The 17,523-nt window shown below is 38.3% G+C and overlaps 5 protein-coding genes across 5 annotated transcripts; 3 read left to right on the plus strand and 2 right to left on the minus strand.

The window, feature by feature from the left end:
* The first annotated feature begins 56 nt into the window (after positions 1–56).
* LOC6646592 (60S ribosomal protein L7-2) lies at positions 57–1,117 on the plus strand. The gene is made up of 3 exons (XM_002069220.3): positions 57–135; positions 193–841; positions 902–1,117. The coding sequence occupies exons 1-3, from the start codon at positions 125–127 to the stop codon at positions 1,013–1,015; spliced, it is 774 nt and encodes a 257-aa protein (XP_002069256.1). The 5' UTR covers positions 57–124; the 3' UTR covers positions 1,016–1,117.
* LOC6646591 (WD repeat-containing protein on Y chromosome) lies at positions 1,077–5,289 on the plus strand. Its single transcript, XM_023178165.2, has 5 exons — positions 1,077–1,686; positions 1,795–3,528; positions 3,587–3,785; positions 4,266–4,466; positions 4,547–5,289. Exons 1-5 carry the CDS (start codon positions 1,077–1,079, stop codon positions 5,208–5,210), a joined length of 3,408 nt encoding a protein of 1,135 aa, XP_023033933.1. The 3' UTR covers positions 5,211–5,289.
* On the minus strand, positions 5,233–9,669 carry LOC6646590 (rab3 GTPase-activating protein regulatory subunit). The gene is made up of 6 exons (XM_002069218.3): positions 9,573–9,669; positions 7,390–9,511; positions 7,114–7,330; positions 5,797–7,053; positions 5,530–5,727; positions 5,233–5,455 (listed from the first exon to the last, which is right to left on the minus strand). The coding sequence occupies exons 1-6, from the start codon at positions 9,646–9,648 to the stop codon at positions 5,279–5,281; spliced, it is 4,047 nt and encodes a 1,348-aa protein (XP_002069254.2). The 5' UTR covers positions 9,649–9,669; the 3' UTR covers positions 5,233–5,278.
* A 459-nt stretch (positions 9,670–10,128) lies between these two features.
* LOC6646589 (large neutral amino acids transporter small subunit 1) lies at positions 10,129–15,103 on the plus strand. Its single transcript, XM_002069217.4, has 9 exons — positions 10,129–10,312; positions 11,297–11,584; positions 11,756–11,951; positions 12,566–12,668; positions 12,731–12,998; positions 13,495–13,700; positions 13,797–13,915; positions 14,180–14,304; positions 14,360–15,103. The coding sequence occupies exons 2-9, from the start codon at positions 11,355–11,357 to the stop codon at positions 14,631–14,633; spliced, it is 1,521 nt and encodes a 506-aa protein (XP_002069253.1). The 5' UTR covers positions 10,129–10,312; positions 11,297–11,354; the 3' UTR covers positions 14,634–15,103.
* On the minus strand, positions 15,097–17,342 carry LOC6646588 (PI-PLC X domain-containing protein 1). Its single transcript, XM_002069216.4, has 2 exons — positions 15,445–17,342; positions 15,097–15,364 (listed from the first exon to the last, which is right to left on the minus strand). Exons 1-2 carry the CDS (start codon positions 16,605–16,607, stop codon positions 15,124–15,126), a joined length of 1,404 nt encoding a protein of 467 aa, XP_002069252.1. The 5' UTR covers positions 16,608–17,342; the 3' UTR covers positions 15,097–15,123.
* Between the last annotated feature and the right edge of the window lie 181 nt (positions 17,343–17,523).

The following is a 17,523-nucleotide window of genomic DNA, read 5'->3' on the forward strand; positions in this document are numbered from 1 at the left end:
TCAACGATAACAGCCACAAAAAAACGCCGGCTCCCTGGATGTGTTTTCCAGCCCTACTTATTGTTTTGATTCCTCGACCTGCACGTGTTTTTTTCTATTGCGTATATAATTTCAAATATCTGCAATGTCTGATAAGTAGGCAAATTAAAAATTGAATTATTTCTTTCTATTAACGCTTTGTACCCGACACAGATATGCAGTGCCCAACAAATTGCCTGGCAAAACAGTTTCTGTACTGAAGCATCGTAAGCGACGAATTCTCCAGGACCAGTCCGTATTCGAGCAGAAGAGAAATGATCGCATTAAACGCCTTAAAAAGACCAAGGAGCATCACAAATTCCGTCGTGCCGAGTCGTTTGTGATGGGCTACTTAAAAGCCGAACGTACTGCCAAGAGAATCAAGCAGACCATTTTGAGAACAAATGTCACACAGCAAAGTGCCACAGCCGCTGAGGATACGAACTCTCGCCTGTTGCTGGTTATGCGTCACTCTGGTAAAAAAATTTTCGACAAAACCACTACCGATATCCTAAAAACATTGCGCTTGGGCTTACGTCACAATGCAGTCTTTGTGGAAAATACAAAGGAGAATCAACTGCTATTGAGGGTGATTGAACCATTTGTGGTTTATGGTTTTCCCTCATTAAGTACCATTCGAGAATTACTATTTAAGAAAGGTTTTGCTCGCATTGATGGTAAAAAGACAGCCATTCAGTCGAATACAATGGTGGAACAGCAGTTGGGAGAACAGGGTGTTATATGTTTGGAGGATATAATACATGAGATCTATACAGTGGGACCTAATTTTGCTGCCGTTAATAATTTCCTGTGTGCATTCACCGTAAGTTCTAGCAATTTAGAAATCAAAAATATAGTCTAATGTTTTGTATTCATTTATTAGATGTCGAGCCCCCGCGATGGCTGGAAAAAGAAAGTTTCTGTATCCTTCAAGCGAGGTGGGGAATATGGTGATCGTGGTCAGGGTATCAACGAGTTAATTGCCCGCTGCCTCTAAAACTTAGTAGACTTTGGTTAGAATTTTAAGACCTAAATATATAGATACAGAAAATAAAAATATGTCGGCAATACTGAATGCCAGTGTTGATAGCAATACGAATATTGAGTATCAGACAATCTCTTCGACTCAAAGTCAGATTTCCGAGGAACAATCAGAGCGTCTACATGATCGCATTTCCAAAGAGCAATTAGAAAAGCTACATGAAGCCTTTAAAGCGTATCCCGACCAACAGTTGGGCGTCGAAGAGTTGCGGGAAGTCCTCGAAGAAGTTGATATTGTCTTCAACGATGCAGTCTATACACGCTTATTTCTTAAAATCAATCAGAATCACGATTTCCGTGTGGATTGGAATGAGTTTGTCTCATATTTGATATTTGGTTTTCAAGAAGAGGATCCTAGCAGCCAAAAAGAATCTCTTATATTGCCCATTTCAGTACCGCCAGTGGTTAGAAAATCTGAACATCGTTCAGCAGTTTGCTGTTTGGCTTTGCTAAAAGTTAAATCAGATCAAGCACCGCTCGAAGAGGTGGCCGAAACGTCAAACTTCTCCTTCGGTGGTGAAGATTCACCAGAGGCATCTGGCATGTGGGTTACAGCCAGTCATGAAGGAATGATGAAATTTTGGAGCTCACATATGGAACCCATTAGAACAGCTAGTTCTGAGAGCAGTAAGTGTTCTCAATATAAAAAATTAATTTAGTTTTTTTGCATAATGTAGTAAGAAGTTAATTCGAATTTGATTTAACAATTCTCATCCAAAAATGCGTTTTTTTTAGTCCATTTAAAGATGCCTACATGGATATTGGCCGTGCAGGCTCTTTCAGATGTAAGCGTGGTTTGTACCTCATCCACCGAACGCGAATTAAGGTTTCATGAGACAATCGCTTCCACGTTTTCCTTGCGTATGGTCATACGCAGTCTTCCACATGCTGTCTATGTCATGAGCTATGCCTTCTACAACAATGGCAAAGTACACTCAAAATTAATATTAGGTGATTATGGTGGAAATGTCCGAATACTGTCCTATTCGCCGCATTTGAGGGGACCCTTTCAGGCCAAACCGGGGGCGGCTTTAATTGAAGTCGTCTGGTCGGACGTGCTAAAGGGCAAGATTCCCCTGTTGATACCCAAAGAGTATATTAATTTGCATAGCGAATTGATTAGCTGTGTGTACTATTCGCTTCATATGAATGCTCTTTTCGCATCGGCCGAGTATCGGAATACCAAAAAATATCGTGGTCGGTGTCCTGGCATAATAATGGTCAGCTATGGAGATAAGAGCAATTTTCGTATACCATTGGGTGTAACCACTTTCTTTGTCGCCGAGAGTCATAATATTGTGGTAACCGGCGGACCGGATACCTTTGTGCGGATTTGGGATGTTTACATACCCACAGAACCGTCAGCGATACTGACTGGCCATAACGGCGGAATTGTGATGGTTTTTGTCCAACCAGAGGAAAATAAAGTTTATAGTGTGGACTATCAGAAAATAATCAAAGTTTGGAACTTGCAAGAGCACACTCTGCTCCAAACCTATGGGGATCTTGTCCGTCTGATTCATCACACTGAAACTGATTTAACGTATTACTATCACTCGCATTTACGTGAGCTTATCGTCGCTGGTCGCAAGTTAATCTCGATCAAGTGTTGCCCTCGGGTACGGGTCGATCTGACCGATGGCAATACACATGCTGCCCCCGTATCGGTGGTTCTCTACAATCGACTCTTTAGGAATATTGTGACTTGCGGGTTGGACAGTTATATTATAGTTTGGGATCCTTGGACTGGTCGGCGTAAAATAATCATGAAGAGCTGTCATACTAAAATGATTTATGGTGAAACGATTGACATTGAGATAACTGCCGCGTGTTTCGATCCTCTCGAGCAATTCCTGTTGACAGGTGCTCGAGATGGCTCCCTTAAGATTTGGAATTATAATAATGCTGTAGTCATAAGAAATATGAGCATTCAGCCAGATCAAGAAGTCACTGCTGTAATTTGGGTAGTGGAACGTATTCTAGCCATGGGATGGGATCGTCAAGTTACGGAATTTAACGATGTCGAGGGTCGCGAATATGGTGATCCTAAAAAATGGCCTAAATTTCACACAGATGACATAACATGTGGTGATGTAAAGCTGGGTGAGGGCGTAGTCACCGCTACTTATTCCGGAGAGATCATTTTCTGGAAATTGGAAACGGGCCAACCTTACCGTAGATACAGTGTTATGGAGCCCAAACGTTTCATCGAGTTAAAATTATCGGATGAGGAAAAGCAAATGAAGCGTAGCAAGCGATGGGCCTCTCGAGCTCCTCATAGTGGCTCACACATGATGTCCCACACTGGATCTCATATGGGAAGTAATGTGGATCAGATGTCCGGAAGTCGGAGCCGCGGACTGGCTATTTTGCAGGGACAAGAGGAGATACGCGAATATGGCGTCAATGTACCTATTTCGGTTCAGGCTGTTCTCTTTCTACAGAACCGTCCACAAACTTTGCATCATGGTAGGAGCCAAATTATAAAATATACTCCATGGATACTCTATTCTCTCTAATTTCTCAGGGAGCGTCTTTATCTCGTTGGACACTGGTATCATTCAAGTCTATTCACACCATCAACGTGGAGGATATATGAACGAATTCCTTGCGGTTCATAAAACTGGCGATTGCGTCCTTACAATGGCTACAGATCGTAAAAATCGTTTTCTATTTACGGGTACAGCATTTGGTTATATCAAAGTCTGGTATATTGTCAATTATTGGTAAGATTCAAAACAGTTTATTGAAATTTTAATCAATCACAAACCAAAAAGAGTAAACTACTTTCATTTCGCAAAACATATTTCTGTGGTCCTCGCAGACTTTTATTGTTCCACTGTATGCTTATACAAATATGTATATCAAATATGGATCTGTAAAAGCAATCTTCAGCCCATAAACAAAACCACATGAAATGGTCTCTAGCGATAGACCTCATTATTTTAACATGAACATCCCACTCGCCGCCCACAATAGTTTAAATGAACAACAAAATGGTCGTTTATTTTCGTGGCCTTGCGTGTTTTCTTACTAAATTGAGACAAGACAGAACTACACACAAACTAAAAGTTTTTTGTCTGTTGGTATAAAAAAATAATAAATTATTCATAAATGGTTGGGGGTGACCAACTTGTTGCAAAGAAAAATACTTGGAATGCCACAAACTCGTGATGTCTCTTCTACCTTAATGTTTTTTCCTTTAGTATACCCGAAGCGGAGAAGATACACGTTTGCATGCCTCGTCTACGCCTGGACTTTATTTTTCTGAGAAAGGAAACTTTTTTAACCCGCGCCAAACGAGTAGTTCGTAATCAGGCAGAGCCATTGCTAGTGAGCTCCTATAAGGGACATCTAAAAGCGATTAATTCTATATCCTTTATTAATTTACCCAAAATTATAATTACGTAAGTTCGTTCGAAATCTATATTTGAAGAACTTTAAAAAACTAATTATTTCCATTATATATATAAATTACTGAGGCCAGTGGAAGCCACGACTATTCCTGTCGGTTGTGGACACAAGGTGGTCGGTATTTAGGCACATTGGGAAGTGTCTTACCCTGGACTAAACTATCGCCATTTGAACGTGCCGGCGACGATACCCACGTTTACAGGCTTCCACCTGACATTAAAAAGGTTGCCAGTTCCACCACATTAAAGGTAATCTCTGGCTTACAAGTAGATCGACCCATGAAGCGCCCTGATAAGGCCAAGACTGAAGAAAAGGAGGAAGATACAGCCCAAGCTTTAGAGACCAATGACCTAAAAAAACTGTTTGATAGACCTCTCAAAGATCCGATCTTGGGCAAGCATTTCCAGCTTCCGGGTCGCAGTGCCTTGGATCAACGCATTGACCTTGATACCACTCAAAGCTATATACCAGTCTATACAAATCTTAAGGTACATCCATCTGAAGAATTGGAACGATTGCCCACACCAGCTGTGATTAGTCGCGTCCAAGCTGAAAATTATTTGCATCAATACTTACCTGTCGAGGGCAAAGTGGACTTAAATGACTCAGCATTAAATATTAAATTACCATCAAGACGCCGTTCAGACAGGACAAATGATCCCCGTAATATGCGTACGGCCAAAACACGGGGCGATATGGGTTTGGGTCATCGTTCCAGTCATACTTCGCAAAATTGAACAATCCAATCACGCCAAACACTTGCAAAACATATGTATATATATTTGGGTTTAATTAAAATGGTATTTTAATGCTGAAGTATGCGCACTGCGTTGTACATCTGTGCAATAATTGGCAGCTGTTTCGATTCTCGTCGGCAAAGACATTTGTACGCTTGTCCTAGTAGTTTATCCAAGGCTGTAACATCGATCTCATCGGGTTTGTTAAATGTTATTGCTATATTCTGCTCAGTGAGCGGCTCCTTCTAAAGAGTGCGAGTTTTGGATATGAAACGTTTTGGTTTTAAATTTGTGGAAGATAAACTGAGCCAATACTTACCAAATTGTCTAAATAGGCCAATAGTTGATGACCCACAGAAGCTATCTTCAGGAATGTAGACTGTGAACTTTCACTTAAAAGATTAAGTCGTCGTCCAGCAATTTCCAATAAAAGACGACCCAACTCCTCATCTTCGCATATGTCATGAAGTAGCGCCTGAGCTTCAGCATCATAGCCAAAGGCATACAGTTCCACTATCTAAAAACCAATTAAAAAAAACTCACTTCCTGAATATAAATGGTCTTGCTTCTAAACAAATGATCTTACCTGTCTTCTTAATATTGGTGATTTGTCCAGACTCCAACTATCGGCCAGCTCGCAGACTTTTCCAATATAATACACATGATCCAATATATACAGTTGGTGTAAATCCTGTCTAATCAAATCCATTGTAGATGCGACCACTCGACATAGAAATTCGGTTCGTTGCTGCTGTAAAACCAAATCTGGAGGTGGCAATTGATACGGTAATTCTTTGTTAATATCCGCTTGGAATGCCTTGTTGCTAACAGCATCAAAGACTAACGTAAGCGGCTTGGGTACACGCATTTGGAAATATGCAATGAAATGCAATACTCTACAGAGTTGCGTATGTAATTGCAACAGTTGAGGCATAGCATGATGTTGTTGCAGGGCCAAAAATTGCAATGGCAATGCTCCTTCGCTTAAAGATTGCTCAAATCTTATGTCCCGCTTGTCGTGTTCCAGCGAGGCTGAGAAGTGATCTAAGAACTCCAGAGTAAGTTCCAAAAATTCAGGTACTTTGCCAGCAGACATTTCCAGATCCTGTTGACACATTTTGTCGACCGGTAGGCGACCCACCTTTTGGATGAGCTTTCCAGCTGCTTGAAGGGGATACTTTAATGTGGCATTCCATAACATGCAACAGATCCCATGTTTCAGGGCGAAATCTGGTATTCGGAATTCTTTGAAACACTGCAGTGCCGCTCTCATATAGTCGAGAGATGAAAGGTTTTTACTCCAATGAACCATGTACTGCCAGGACATCAAACTGAGCAGAGGTCCAGATTCCAAACTGAAGGGGAAATGAGCTCGTAACAACGACAATCGCTCCAAAACGGGTTCAACCGATTCTTTGGCTGGATTAATGCGTTTATCTAAGTCAACATCGGTGACCTCTTGTTCAATCTCTTCTGTTGCTGCTTGTGTACTGAGTTTGCCTTTGTCTGGTTTATTGTCCTCTTCGTCGATTTCATTTTCGGGTGGAGTTATTTCTATTATTTTGTTAGGATGCAACTGAGCACTGATTAACCATTTCGCAGTTAATTCTGTGACAATGCCTTTGCCACTGCTTATAATACTCTTCAAACTACAATCAGGGACATCATAGGACATTTCTGGTCCATATGTTTCCCGACAAGTAAGCGGTTTGCTCAAAATAGCCCCAAGAACAGCGACATCTTCTAGTTTGCCAGTAAGTAAACCCCATTGGGCCTCATCGTGGGAAATACGCTCCCAATGTTCTTCATCCTCACCGTTAAGGCTGCATTCATCACAGGAGCCCTTTACGAAAATATTTTTATCTTATAGAACAAAATCATTTTAATATTAATCCAAACCCACCTCTCTGCGACTTCTCCAAAAATCTGTGGCCACAATCTTACAGACAATTGCCACGAGTAATCCAGAGAATTGTTTGCTTTCCAAAAGTAGTTCTCGTACTTCCTGCCACCAGGGCGAAATGGCATTATATGCATAATCATTTAAACTATCGCCAGCCAACTCACAAATTATATATATCATCTGATATGTGGCGGACATATCCTCAACAACTTCATCACTAAAATAAATGATAAATAATACATTGAGAGTCATATTTTATTGTTAAGGCGAACTTACCAGTTATGATATTTAAATGGCTTTTCCAACCAAAACCAAATGACCAGAGTAAGCAAATCTTTGCTTGATAAACAAGCCTGACTGGTCCATTTTTTGAATTGTGTAAAAGACAAGCTGCGGGCAAAAAACTGCCCCAATAGTGCTACGCTTATAGAACCAAACTTTTCGGATTTCTCTGGGATAAGAGTTACAGTGTTTGGCTTATCTATGTTAAAAATACTTAGATAATCGACAAATTCTTCCGTTCTGTGAGATGAATGCAACTGAAAGCTAACTTCTCTTTGTGCGGCACTAGGGGGTTTATCTTTGCCGTTGTCTAAAAGTAAAACTAGTTTGTTGATCGTCACTAGATCTCCATCAGACAGTTCCAAATGTGGAAGAATGGGTTCGTGTTCACACTCTTCTACTGATTGCTCAATTGCTGACTGACTGAGTGATAAATACAAATCAGTTAGACGCTTGTAGTTGTGAATTTGATTCGTGAACTCTTGAAACTCCTGAGTATCATCATTTTTAGATGTTGTGGCAAAAGCATCAATAATTCTTTTGAAAACCAAAGGTTGCAGCTTTTTGCTTTTGATTAACATTTCCACACATTGTTGACGGACTTCTAAAGTTTTTAACTCTTGTGCCAATTGGTTAATTTCGTCTAGATTGGCATCATCGATGGATTCGCCATGATTGATGGACCTTAATTGATTCCTTAGGCGTCTTAGCATGTGTATGTCTCGTGAAGTTTCTGAATTTGTCTCGCTTAAGGCATAGTGAAAGGGAATTTGAATCTCTTTAAGGCTTCCATCGCTGGGATCCAAAAACAAACATTGATTGAGTGGGGCTTGTGGCTTTCTGGAAAGACCACTACCAGATAATGCTGTCAAAGGGTTGTGATTGACGTATATCAGTTGGCCAGATTTGCAGACATTAAAGGCGGCAACTTTGGGTCCATTTTGTAATGCCCAAATATCCAAGCATCCTAAGCGTGGGACATATATGACTAAAAAAAGAGCTCGTCTTCTATGGGTTTTGAGACCCCTCACGGATTTTTCCTTGACTTGAACAAATCCACATTGAGCATCGCGATAACCTTTCCACACTCTGAGTATAAGACTCTGTTGAGTATCCACTAGCATTACACGATCCAAATTATCAGTAACAGCAGCTAAATGCCCTCTACCTGGAGCTATAACTAAGGAGATACCATCTCTCTTTCCGTCATAAAGACGACAACGTGTCCGCATCGGAGCCTCTTTATAGGGAACTGGCAGCGGATTCTCTTCTGGCGTGATTGGCTTCTCTGGCGCTCGACGAAAAAGTCCTCCAAGTAGATTCTTGTACGCCATCCCAATGACATCTTTTGCCACCTCTCCTATGGAAACAGTTTTATAGCCCTCTTCAGCCTGAAAGAACCCCAAAAACGGTTCGGCGCCTATCCCCAAGATCTGCGCCCTTTGTGGCGGCGTTTCTTGCACTTTGGCAAAGTATCCAAAACCAATACTTTGCTCCACGATGTGGTCGTAGGAAGCCGGTCTCTGTGTCGTGGAAATAGCAGCATCGTTCAAAATATTTTCGCGGACCTGTTTAAACTTGTATTTCTGAAAGGGCACTACATCAACACTTGGAGCTGAACTTCTTTCCAAAGCACCTCGTTGGAGATTGTAACGGCAATTGCTGAGCGTGGCCAGTATGTCCTGCCCTTTAATAAAGCACACACAGCGTCCGTAGACTAAATAGAGCAATGAATCTCCCTCTGAGTGGCGTGGCGGCGATTTTAGTTTGATGGATATAACAGGATCTTCTTGGCAGCACTGGGAAAACAGTTTCTTCCCATTGTCTGCATAAAATACAACCAGACCAGACGTTAAGCCCAACGCTACACAAGTCCATTCGACAGAAGACGTGGAGGCAAGGTTAGTAGTTGTTGTCATGGGCAGGCAAGCTATACTGGTTACAATTTGATTCGCATCCTCCAATTCCCCACACCAACTGAGACTGTATGTATTATGATTCTCGCCTTGACTGCTCCAGCAAGACGTTACAAATGCTAATTTTTCTCCCTGAGCAAAAGCTATCATTTCTCCCGTGGGTGACACGGCATAATTGACCGCATTTAACCAATTTTCATCTGCCAAGTAAAACAAACAAATATTAGCTAATACATAGGTTTGTCTGGACTTTATCGTTACCATGTCCGAGGCCAAAGTACTCTTGAACCTTTTTAAAATCGCGTATTTGTCCAAAAATTTTAACTTCGCAAGCCATTTCTTTGTTGTTGACACAAATCTAAAACAGCTGATCCTAGTGATGTGCGATACCAAGTCAAAAACATCGAGTAATATATGTTTTGTATACCATGCACCCATCGTGTGAAGTGGTAGATTAAGGTCGCTAAAATTTAATAAAGAGTAGAGCTCGAAATCTCGAACTTTTGATTCGTGAAGGATGTTCCGCAAAAAAAAATATGAACAGTTTACGAGAAAACAGTTTATCAGTCTAGAAACTTATGATTGTAATTTTTTAACCATAACAAAATCGTAATATCTCGGCACATAGGTAAAGCCAAATTAAAATCGTCAGCTTATTTAATTGGGCAAACAAATTATATTTTACAATGTTTCATTAAAAATTTGTTAACAATATTTGAGAAGAATATGTTCATTGGGGTGACAGCTGTTAAATTTCGATATGAATGGCATATCGGCGGAATTGTTGAATCCAGTTTTTTTTTTCAGTGTAGTGTATTCTTTCAAACTGGGAAGGTCGATAGTGTTTTGTGTCGGCAATTTTTTGTTTAAAATATCTTAAATTTTGAAATAAAACTTATATAAAATATTAACAAAAGTAGGTGAAGACAAAATTATATGCTGTAGCAATTTTGGCGTGTAAGCGAAAATTGTTAAAAAAAAAAATCAATTTTAAACAAAAAGTAAATGAAAGATAAAAAGTAACTGCATACAAATGTATGTCTGTACACATATGTATGAATAAGAAGTGCAAATGGAAAACTGCATTGAAAATGTATTTACGTGTATATGTACATATGTGTGTTACTGAGACTTGTCTATTTTTTTATTTGGATGATGAAAACGCGTGAAAAATTGCACGACTTAGAACTCCCTCCCCCTCCAACACACTGCGGACTAGGACTAGTTTCACACGAACCGGTGTTGGACCTAGCATAACTATGATAGGAAGAAACATAGACACCAATCTCTAATGATGGATGAGGAATTTACGAAATAATGCCAACGCAGCACGAGGTTGACAACAGGTTGTAAATGTTGTTTACATTACAACATTTACACTTACATACAAAATTTGAAATTCTATTCCACTTTGTAAATTTAGATTTGTTGATTGTCAACAAGCCGCCAAAAATTCAAACTATAATTTATTACTTCTCTACATGCAGACCAGATATCTAAGCAACAAAACATAAAATCTAGTTTGAGACGTATCAGTCTGTACGAAAATTATTTTAGAAATGATAGGGAAATGTCCTACGGGTTGTATCCAGTTTTGTCTTTTGACCCTTACTTTAGTTTAAAACTAAAACTTAGTATACTTTCGGGTACAGTTCGAAAGGTTGCAAAATTACAAATTGCTGACTTTGAAGTTAATAAATTCAAAATATTCATTGCATTGCGTACAGACTGAAGATATTTCCAATGTCCGATCCTGACTAAATATGTTTCATATACCAATTTTACTGGAATGTCCTTCTTCAGACTAACTGACTTTTAATAAATCTATTACATTCACATTTATTTCGCAATGCAAGAGCTTTATATAATTATAAAATTATAAATCTTTAATAATCCACAAAAATTCTGTGGTGAAAATAACATTAAAAGTGCAAATGAACTTCGACTTAATTGATGATATAACATTAGCTTTACTTTCGAATCAGGTGGCAATGAACTGTTAAACTTGTTTAAAATAAAAACAAAATAACACATATATTCGATATGGGTGAACGGTATGCAAATGGTGTGACCACCAGCTTGGTGGATGCATCCAATGGCAATGGACGCACTGCATCCATTTCCAATTCAACTAACTCGAATCGTATTGAAGATTCTAATAAACTCGTTTTGAAACGTAAACTTACCCTAATCAATGGTGTGGCTATAATCGTTGGAACTATCATTGGATCTGGAATTTTCATTGCACCCACTGGTGTTTTTCGTTACACCGAGTGAGTATATAGAGTAGAATGTTTTAATTGATGGAAAACAAATTTATTCTCTTACATCAATTAATAATAATTAAGTCTTGAAAAAGTGAATATGAATATTTAAATCGCTACAAATTATTGCGTCATCATCTTCAGCCCCACATCTCCCTTTACATGAAACCTTTTCCCTAGATCGGTGGGCAGTTCCCTTTTAATTTGGAGTATTTGTGGTATTCTCTCCACCATTGGCGCCCTCTGTTATGCGGAATTGGGAACTAGTATTACACGATCTGGCGGAGATTATGCCTATTTGCTTGTGGCCTTTGGTCCTTTAGTTGGCTTTTTGCGCTTATGGATTGCGCTACTCATAATCCGCCCAACAACTCAGGTAAGAGAATTAAATTGTTTTGCATAGAAAACATGCATTGCATGTGCATAAGTACAAATCAATTGACTTTTGTTGGAAGAGCCAATCAACCTTCGTTTTGAATTGAATTCAATTAGCTGGGAATTCAATTATTGAATGCCAAGCAATTATATTCTATAAAAACTGGACAATATGTATTGAGCAGAAAATGTTTTTTTAACTGAGAGATGCATTTAAATTAACATATTAATCCACAGATGATAAAATACAGCTCATTATGCAATTTTTTTAAATTTATAATAGGAGACTCACAGATCTAAGTTTAAAGGTCTCGAAACAGTTTCAACCATCAATAATTTAAACTCAAAATTGTAACAAACAAAAAGTTTTAAGTATGATATACATATGCAGATTTTCCAATCTGCCATTTGGATCGATGAAAATATTTTATACCGAGAAACTATCCTGATTGTGAGAGACTAAAATTCTTCGCAACGACTCTGTTGAAGTATTTATAAGTATGCATACTAGAAACACTTGCTTTCAACAGAAATTTAGTATCTTTTTATTTAGAAAGGTTAATTTTTCTACTTAAATTCAATGTATTGAATAAAGAATGTTTTACTTTAATCTAGACAATAGTGGCTCTTACTTTTGCCCATTATGCCGCCAAACCGTTCTTTGAAGATTGTGATCCACCTCAAATGGCAGTCAAATTGTTAGCCGCTGCTTGTCTATGTAAGTGAAAAATGTGGAGGAAACTCTGAAGAAAGAGAAATACTACTTTTATTTCTTTAAAGGTCTCCTTACGGCTATCAATTGCATGTCGGTGAAATTGTCTATGAAGGTTCAAGATGTTTTCACTATTGGTAAATTATTGGCCCTAGTTATGATTATATTGGCTGGCCTATATTATATGGCGACTGGTCAGATGCAGAATTTTAATAATCCATGGGAAGGTACATATAGTGCTCAGAATATTGGTTTCGCTTTCTATTCGGGCTTGTTTGCCTTTGGCGGCTGGAACTATTTGAATTTTGTGACTGAAGAGCTGCAGGATCCATACAAGTAAGTCAAGACAAGTGCATGGTGGGTGACATGGTGGCTGTCAGCAAATAAGATAAATGCTTGGTCCTTTTGCCTTTTTACGTCATGCGCATTAACCCAGCAACAAGTTGAAACTTGTTGAGGGTCCTTGAAAGGCAGAGACGTTAGAGACAAACCTACTCCCTAATGAATTCAATTTATACGTGCAATCAATTTAAACCCCACTTCTCGAGGGTTAAGAGCTCATGGGAGTAGCATGGGGTTTTATAATTGATGCAGGACAAACTTTGATATACTTTGCTAGTAATTCATTTTTCTCTTCATGTTTTTGATACACTATTCAAAATTGAATTTAAATCTGGTAATTTTCATTAAATAAAGCGTATGCAGCAAATCATGCGAGCATTACGCCCATGTCTTCTCCTTCTTCTCTATCACACATGACCAAGTGTTTTTCTATTCAATGAGCACGTTTTGTATATCTTTTTTCCATTTCATTAAAATTGTTTTCTTGCAGAAATCTGCCACGCGCTATTTGGATAGCAATGCCTCTGGTCACTGGCATTTATGTTCTAGTGAATTTAGCATATTTCGCAGTAGTTGATAAAGCGGAAATGTTGAGCTCCTTGGCTGTGGCGGTGACTTTTGGTAATCGAGTGTTTGGTCCATTGGCTTTCATGGTACCCATTTTTGTGGCTCTTAGCACATTTGGAGGTGTGAACGGTAAGCGTTTTTAAACTTGTTCATTAAAAAGTTATTTATTCTATATTATTATATTTAATATTAATTGATTTTTGTTTGTCCATGATTTATTGATAGGTGTTTTATTCACATCCGCAAGACTTTTTGCCACAGGAGCCCAAGAGGGGCATTTACCCAAATTCTTTCAACTATTCCATGTTAAACAACAGACGCCCATACCCTCACTGATATTCACAGTAAGTTGGGAATTAAATTAAAGAAGTTTGTGCAAAATGAGATATCTTAAGCAAGTGGTTCTGTAGTCAGTAGCAGCAGCTTATGCCAATTGAGAGAAGCAATTGATGCCCATTTAGATTCAAGATGTTAGGGGGGTGTGAGATGATATCAAAGAGGAAGTAAGCACTCTGACTAAATTTTATTTTGAATCATTGTCGCAGATTTTTTCTTTAAAAATAAATGCAATCCAAATAAATATTTAACTGCTTCCTACTTTTTTTCAGTGTCTGATGTCCCTGTTAATGCTGCTAACTGACAATGTATACAGTCTTATTAACTATTTTAGCTCAGTGCTTTGGCTTTCTGTTGTAGCTAGCATTGCGGGAATGTTGTGGCTGAGACATAAGAAGTGAGTGCACACACTTAAAAATTAACATAGGCATTAACTTTACGTTTACTTACAGACCAAACCTACCGCGTCCTATTAAAGTTCACTTGGCCTTGCCCATCATATTTATGATTAGCTGCACCACTTTAGTCTTGCTGCCCAATTTTAAAGAACCTCTGAATCTAACAATCGGTATTATTATAACTTTAGCTGGCATACCATTTTATTATATATGCATCGCTTGGAAGGACAAACCCCGGTGTTATGGACGTCTATCAAATGCCCTTGTAAATTTGTGTCGTGGTATCTTTAATACAACCATTATTGAATCAAACGAAGTTTTAAAATAGATACACGTTTAAAGCTTAATGATACCGACAGAAATTTACGCATTTAAATAATACCGCTTGTAAATGTTATTCCATATATACAGCTAGAGGAGATTTGGGATCATAATTCCCACCATTTTGTATGATATTCTGCTTGGCATTAACTGAAATCGAATTGATATTGTATACCATGAACCTGAAACTTTTCCTGATTAAAAGGGGAAAGCAAAAAACCATTGTTATTACTAGAAATATGAAACAAAGTTTTGATTTGTTTATTTAAGGCTCCCCTAGTTTAATTTTCCATTAAGTATACATATTTATTTAATATTTTTACATATACCTATGTACTCCATCTTGTGTTATAATCCTAGTCAATATGGATTAACAATGATTTCCCCATCTTGTTACTGTGACACATTTAGGGAACAACTGTTTTAGATGTTAATGTATTCAAAAGTAAATTATGTGAAACAAAAGTGAATAATTTATTTAGTTGAAAGTTTTATTTTCAAAAAAGCTCAGCTCTACGGCGATTCACATCAATGGCAGTCTCAACTAGAGTGGTTCCACGTATAAAATCTGCTGCCACGATATTACAATATTTACCCAATTCGTCTCTGTATAGTATGGATACACGCCAATTGACCTGATCAGCCATTTTACGCAAACCCCCGTGTTTATCCAATATGACATCCCAAGTTTCAGGTGTGAGTTCGGCCATATCAGCAACGGGACGACTCGAGAATCGACTTGGAAAATTAAAAAAAGGAGGAAAATGTCACAATTTGAAGTGAAGCAATATATTCTTTATCTTTATAGGTGTTCTCACCCCAGATCCAGTTCATTGACTTGTCGTAAATATGTATCCAGACGTGACCAACTCTGAACATTGCCCCATCGTTGATCAATAGGGCTAAATAGCAGTTGGGGAAACTCTTGAATAATATCACTCTTATCGTACGCTATTATGATATTCTGTTTGCGGCTCCAAATGTCATTGAGTGAGGCAGCCCAGGTGGCGGAGGGGTGCACATATAGATCTTCGAATTGCTCCCGCAAATATGAAACTAATAAACGATGAACACCGTTACCTTTTCCAAAACCAACGGGAAACTCTTTGAGTCCAAAAATGACTATCTCGTTGGATTCGTGAACGAAGTCCCTGACCTGATTTATGACCTCCTGTAAGGGCCTCTGTTTGGTAATGCCATGGTAAATGAAGAACTTCTCAGGAGAGGCTCTAAAATAGCCCACACGTATATCCAGGTAACGCACGCCATGTAATAATTGTCCACGTATATCATCATCTTGTGTAAGAGCATATTTGGTGACCAGGTTCTCTCTAATCAGAGGATCGAAATTCGGGCGATATGAACCAGAGTCGTGAGAGCCGGGTATAAAGAGATCTCTAAGTCGCAAATCTCCAATGACCGGACGCATGTCATTCATCCAACGAGGAAAAGCTTTTAGGCAAGTTTTTGCTAAAATTGTTCCTTTCTGATCTATATAACTAGCCCAATAGCCGTAGCAAATGGTCTGCGCAGTGACATTCCTTGATAATTCATAATCGAAAGGAACTCCAGTACTTATCCATTGTTCTCTTTTAGTGGGTTTCACGGCGGCTACGATTTCATTTAAGCCTCCATTTGAGATCCAAAACTTACGAGACGGCTGGATGATTCTCTGTTGCGATTCTATTTCCGGCTTTCTCGTAAACCCGTGAATAGGTATAATGTCGCCTTGATGATCACCAGAACCAATGTCCTCATCATTGTTGTAGGCAGCTAGTGGAGTTCCTTGTGACATCAGACGTTCCTCAAAACTGAATGGATCTTTATTTGTCAACATAATATGATCAAACTCTTGAGTTGGAGCATTGATCCAGCTTATTTCCAAAAATCTTTTTTGTGCACTTATTGTAAGCCAAAGTTTAAGATCGTTTGCGGCATGACCAGAGGCTAATGTAGCCAGAATAAAGATATATAGCTGCATTTTTTCCCTATTCACTGGTAGTTATTGTTTTAATTTTTTAAAATTGAATTAGTTTTGATTGGCTTTAATGGTTAATCAAGATGAACTATGATTCCCCGACAAGTAGCTCTGCTTCCGTCACTAGCTCTAGCCGTTCTGAACACTCAATTTTCAGTTCTCAAATACTCAGTAAATACAAATGAATCAATTGACATTGAATCTTTGTAATTTCCCTCTTCTCCGAGGGATCCAATTTGATTCTCAAACTATCAACGTTTTGTTTACTTATGTTGTGGAAATCCGTTAACCATTTCAATTGTTTATATTTGTAGTTCGTTTCGATGACTTTGCATTGTCTCTTGCTCAGTGAAAATTTATGATTACAATCAGCGAGAGAAAACAAGAGAGAAACGGAATTCTCAGCTCTATTTAAGGCAGTATAAATTGCGCTTTTATAGATTGTATTTGGAAAAACAATTATAAAAAAACAAGTATCTTATCACTTTTTGTTTCCCGTTGACAGAAAGAAAATCAAAAACAATTCCATTGAAAGCGTTCCGTTTAGCTCGAGCTTTGAGGTGCAAATGAATCTTGGTCTCTCAGCACCACGATTTAGGACAGACTTTCTTTAAATGACTTGTACTTAACCCATTTCTTTATTCTTCTTTCATTTCGGCAATTAAAAAAAAAAGAAAACAAACAAAAAATATTATAGAATTTTGAAGGAAATATCAAATGATTTATTTTTAATATATTCTATTCCATTCTAAATAATTTTGACAGTCTCGATAGGATTAACCCCTCTTAATGTATATGTTAATTTTTTGTTGCATATTCTAAACAAAAAAAATACATTAAGTTTTTCATTTGGTACTTTAATTGAAACTTATTATTATTAAATAGTGTTTAAATTTTTGAGAATAACTGATTTTGTGAA

The sequence above is a fragment of the Drosophila willistoni genome (genome assembly GCF_018902025.1).
Source record: "Drosophila willistoni isolate 14030-0811.24 chromosome 2R unlocalized genomic scaffold, UCI_dwil_1.1 Seg167, whole genome shotgun sequence".
Lineage (NCBI taxonomy): Eukaryota > Metazoa > Arthropoda > Insecta > Diptera > Drosophilidae > Drosophila > Drosophila willistoni.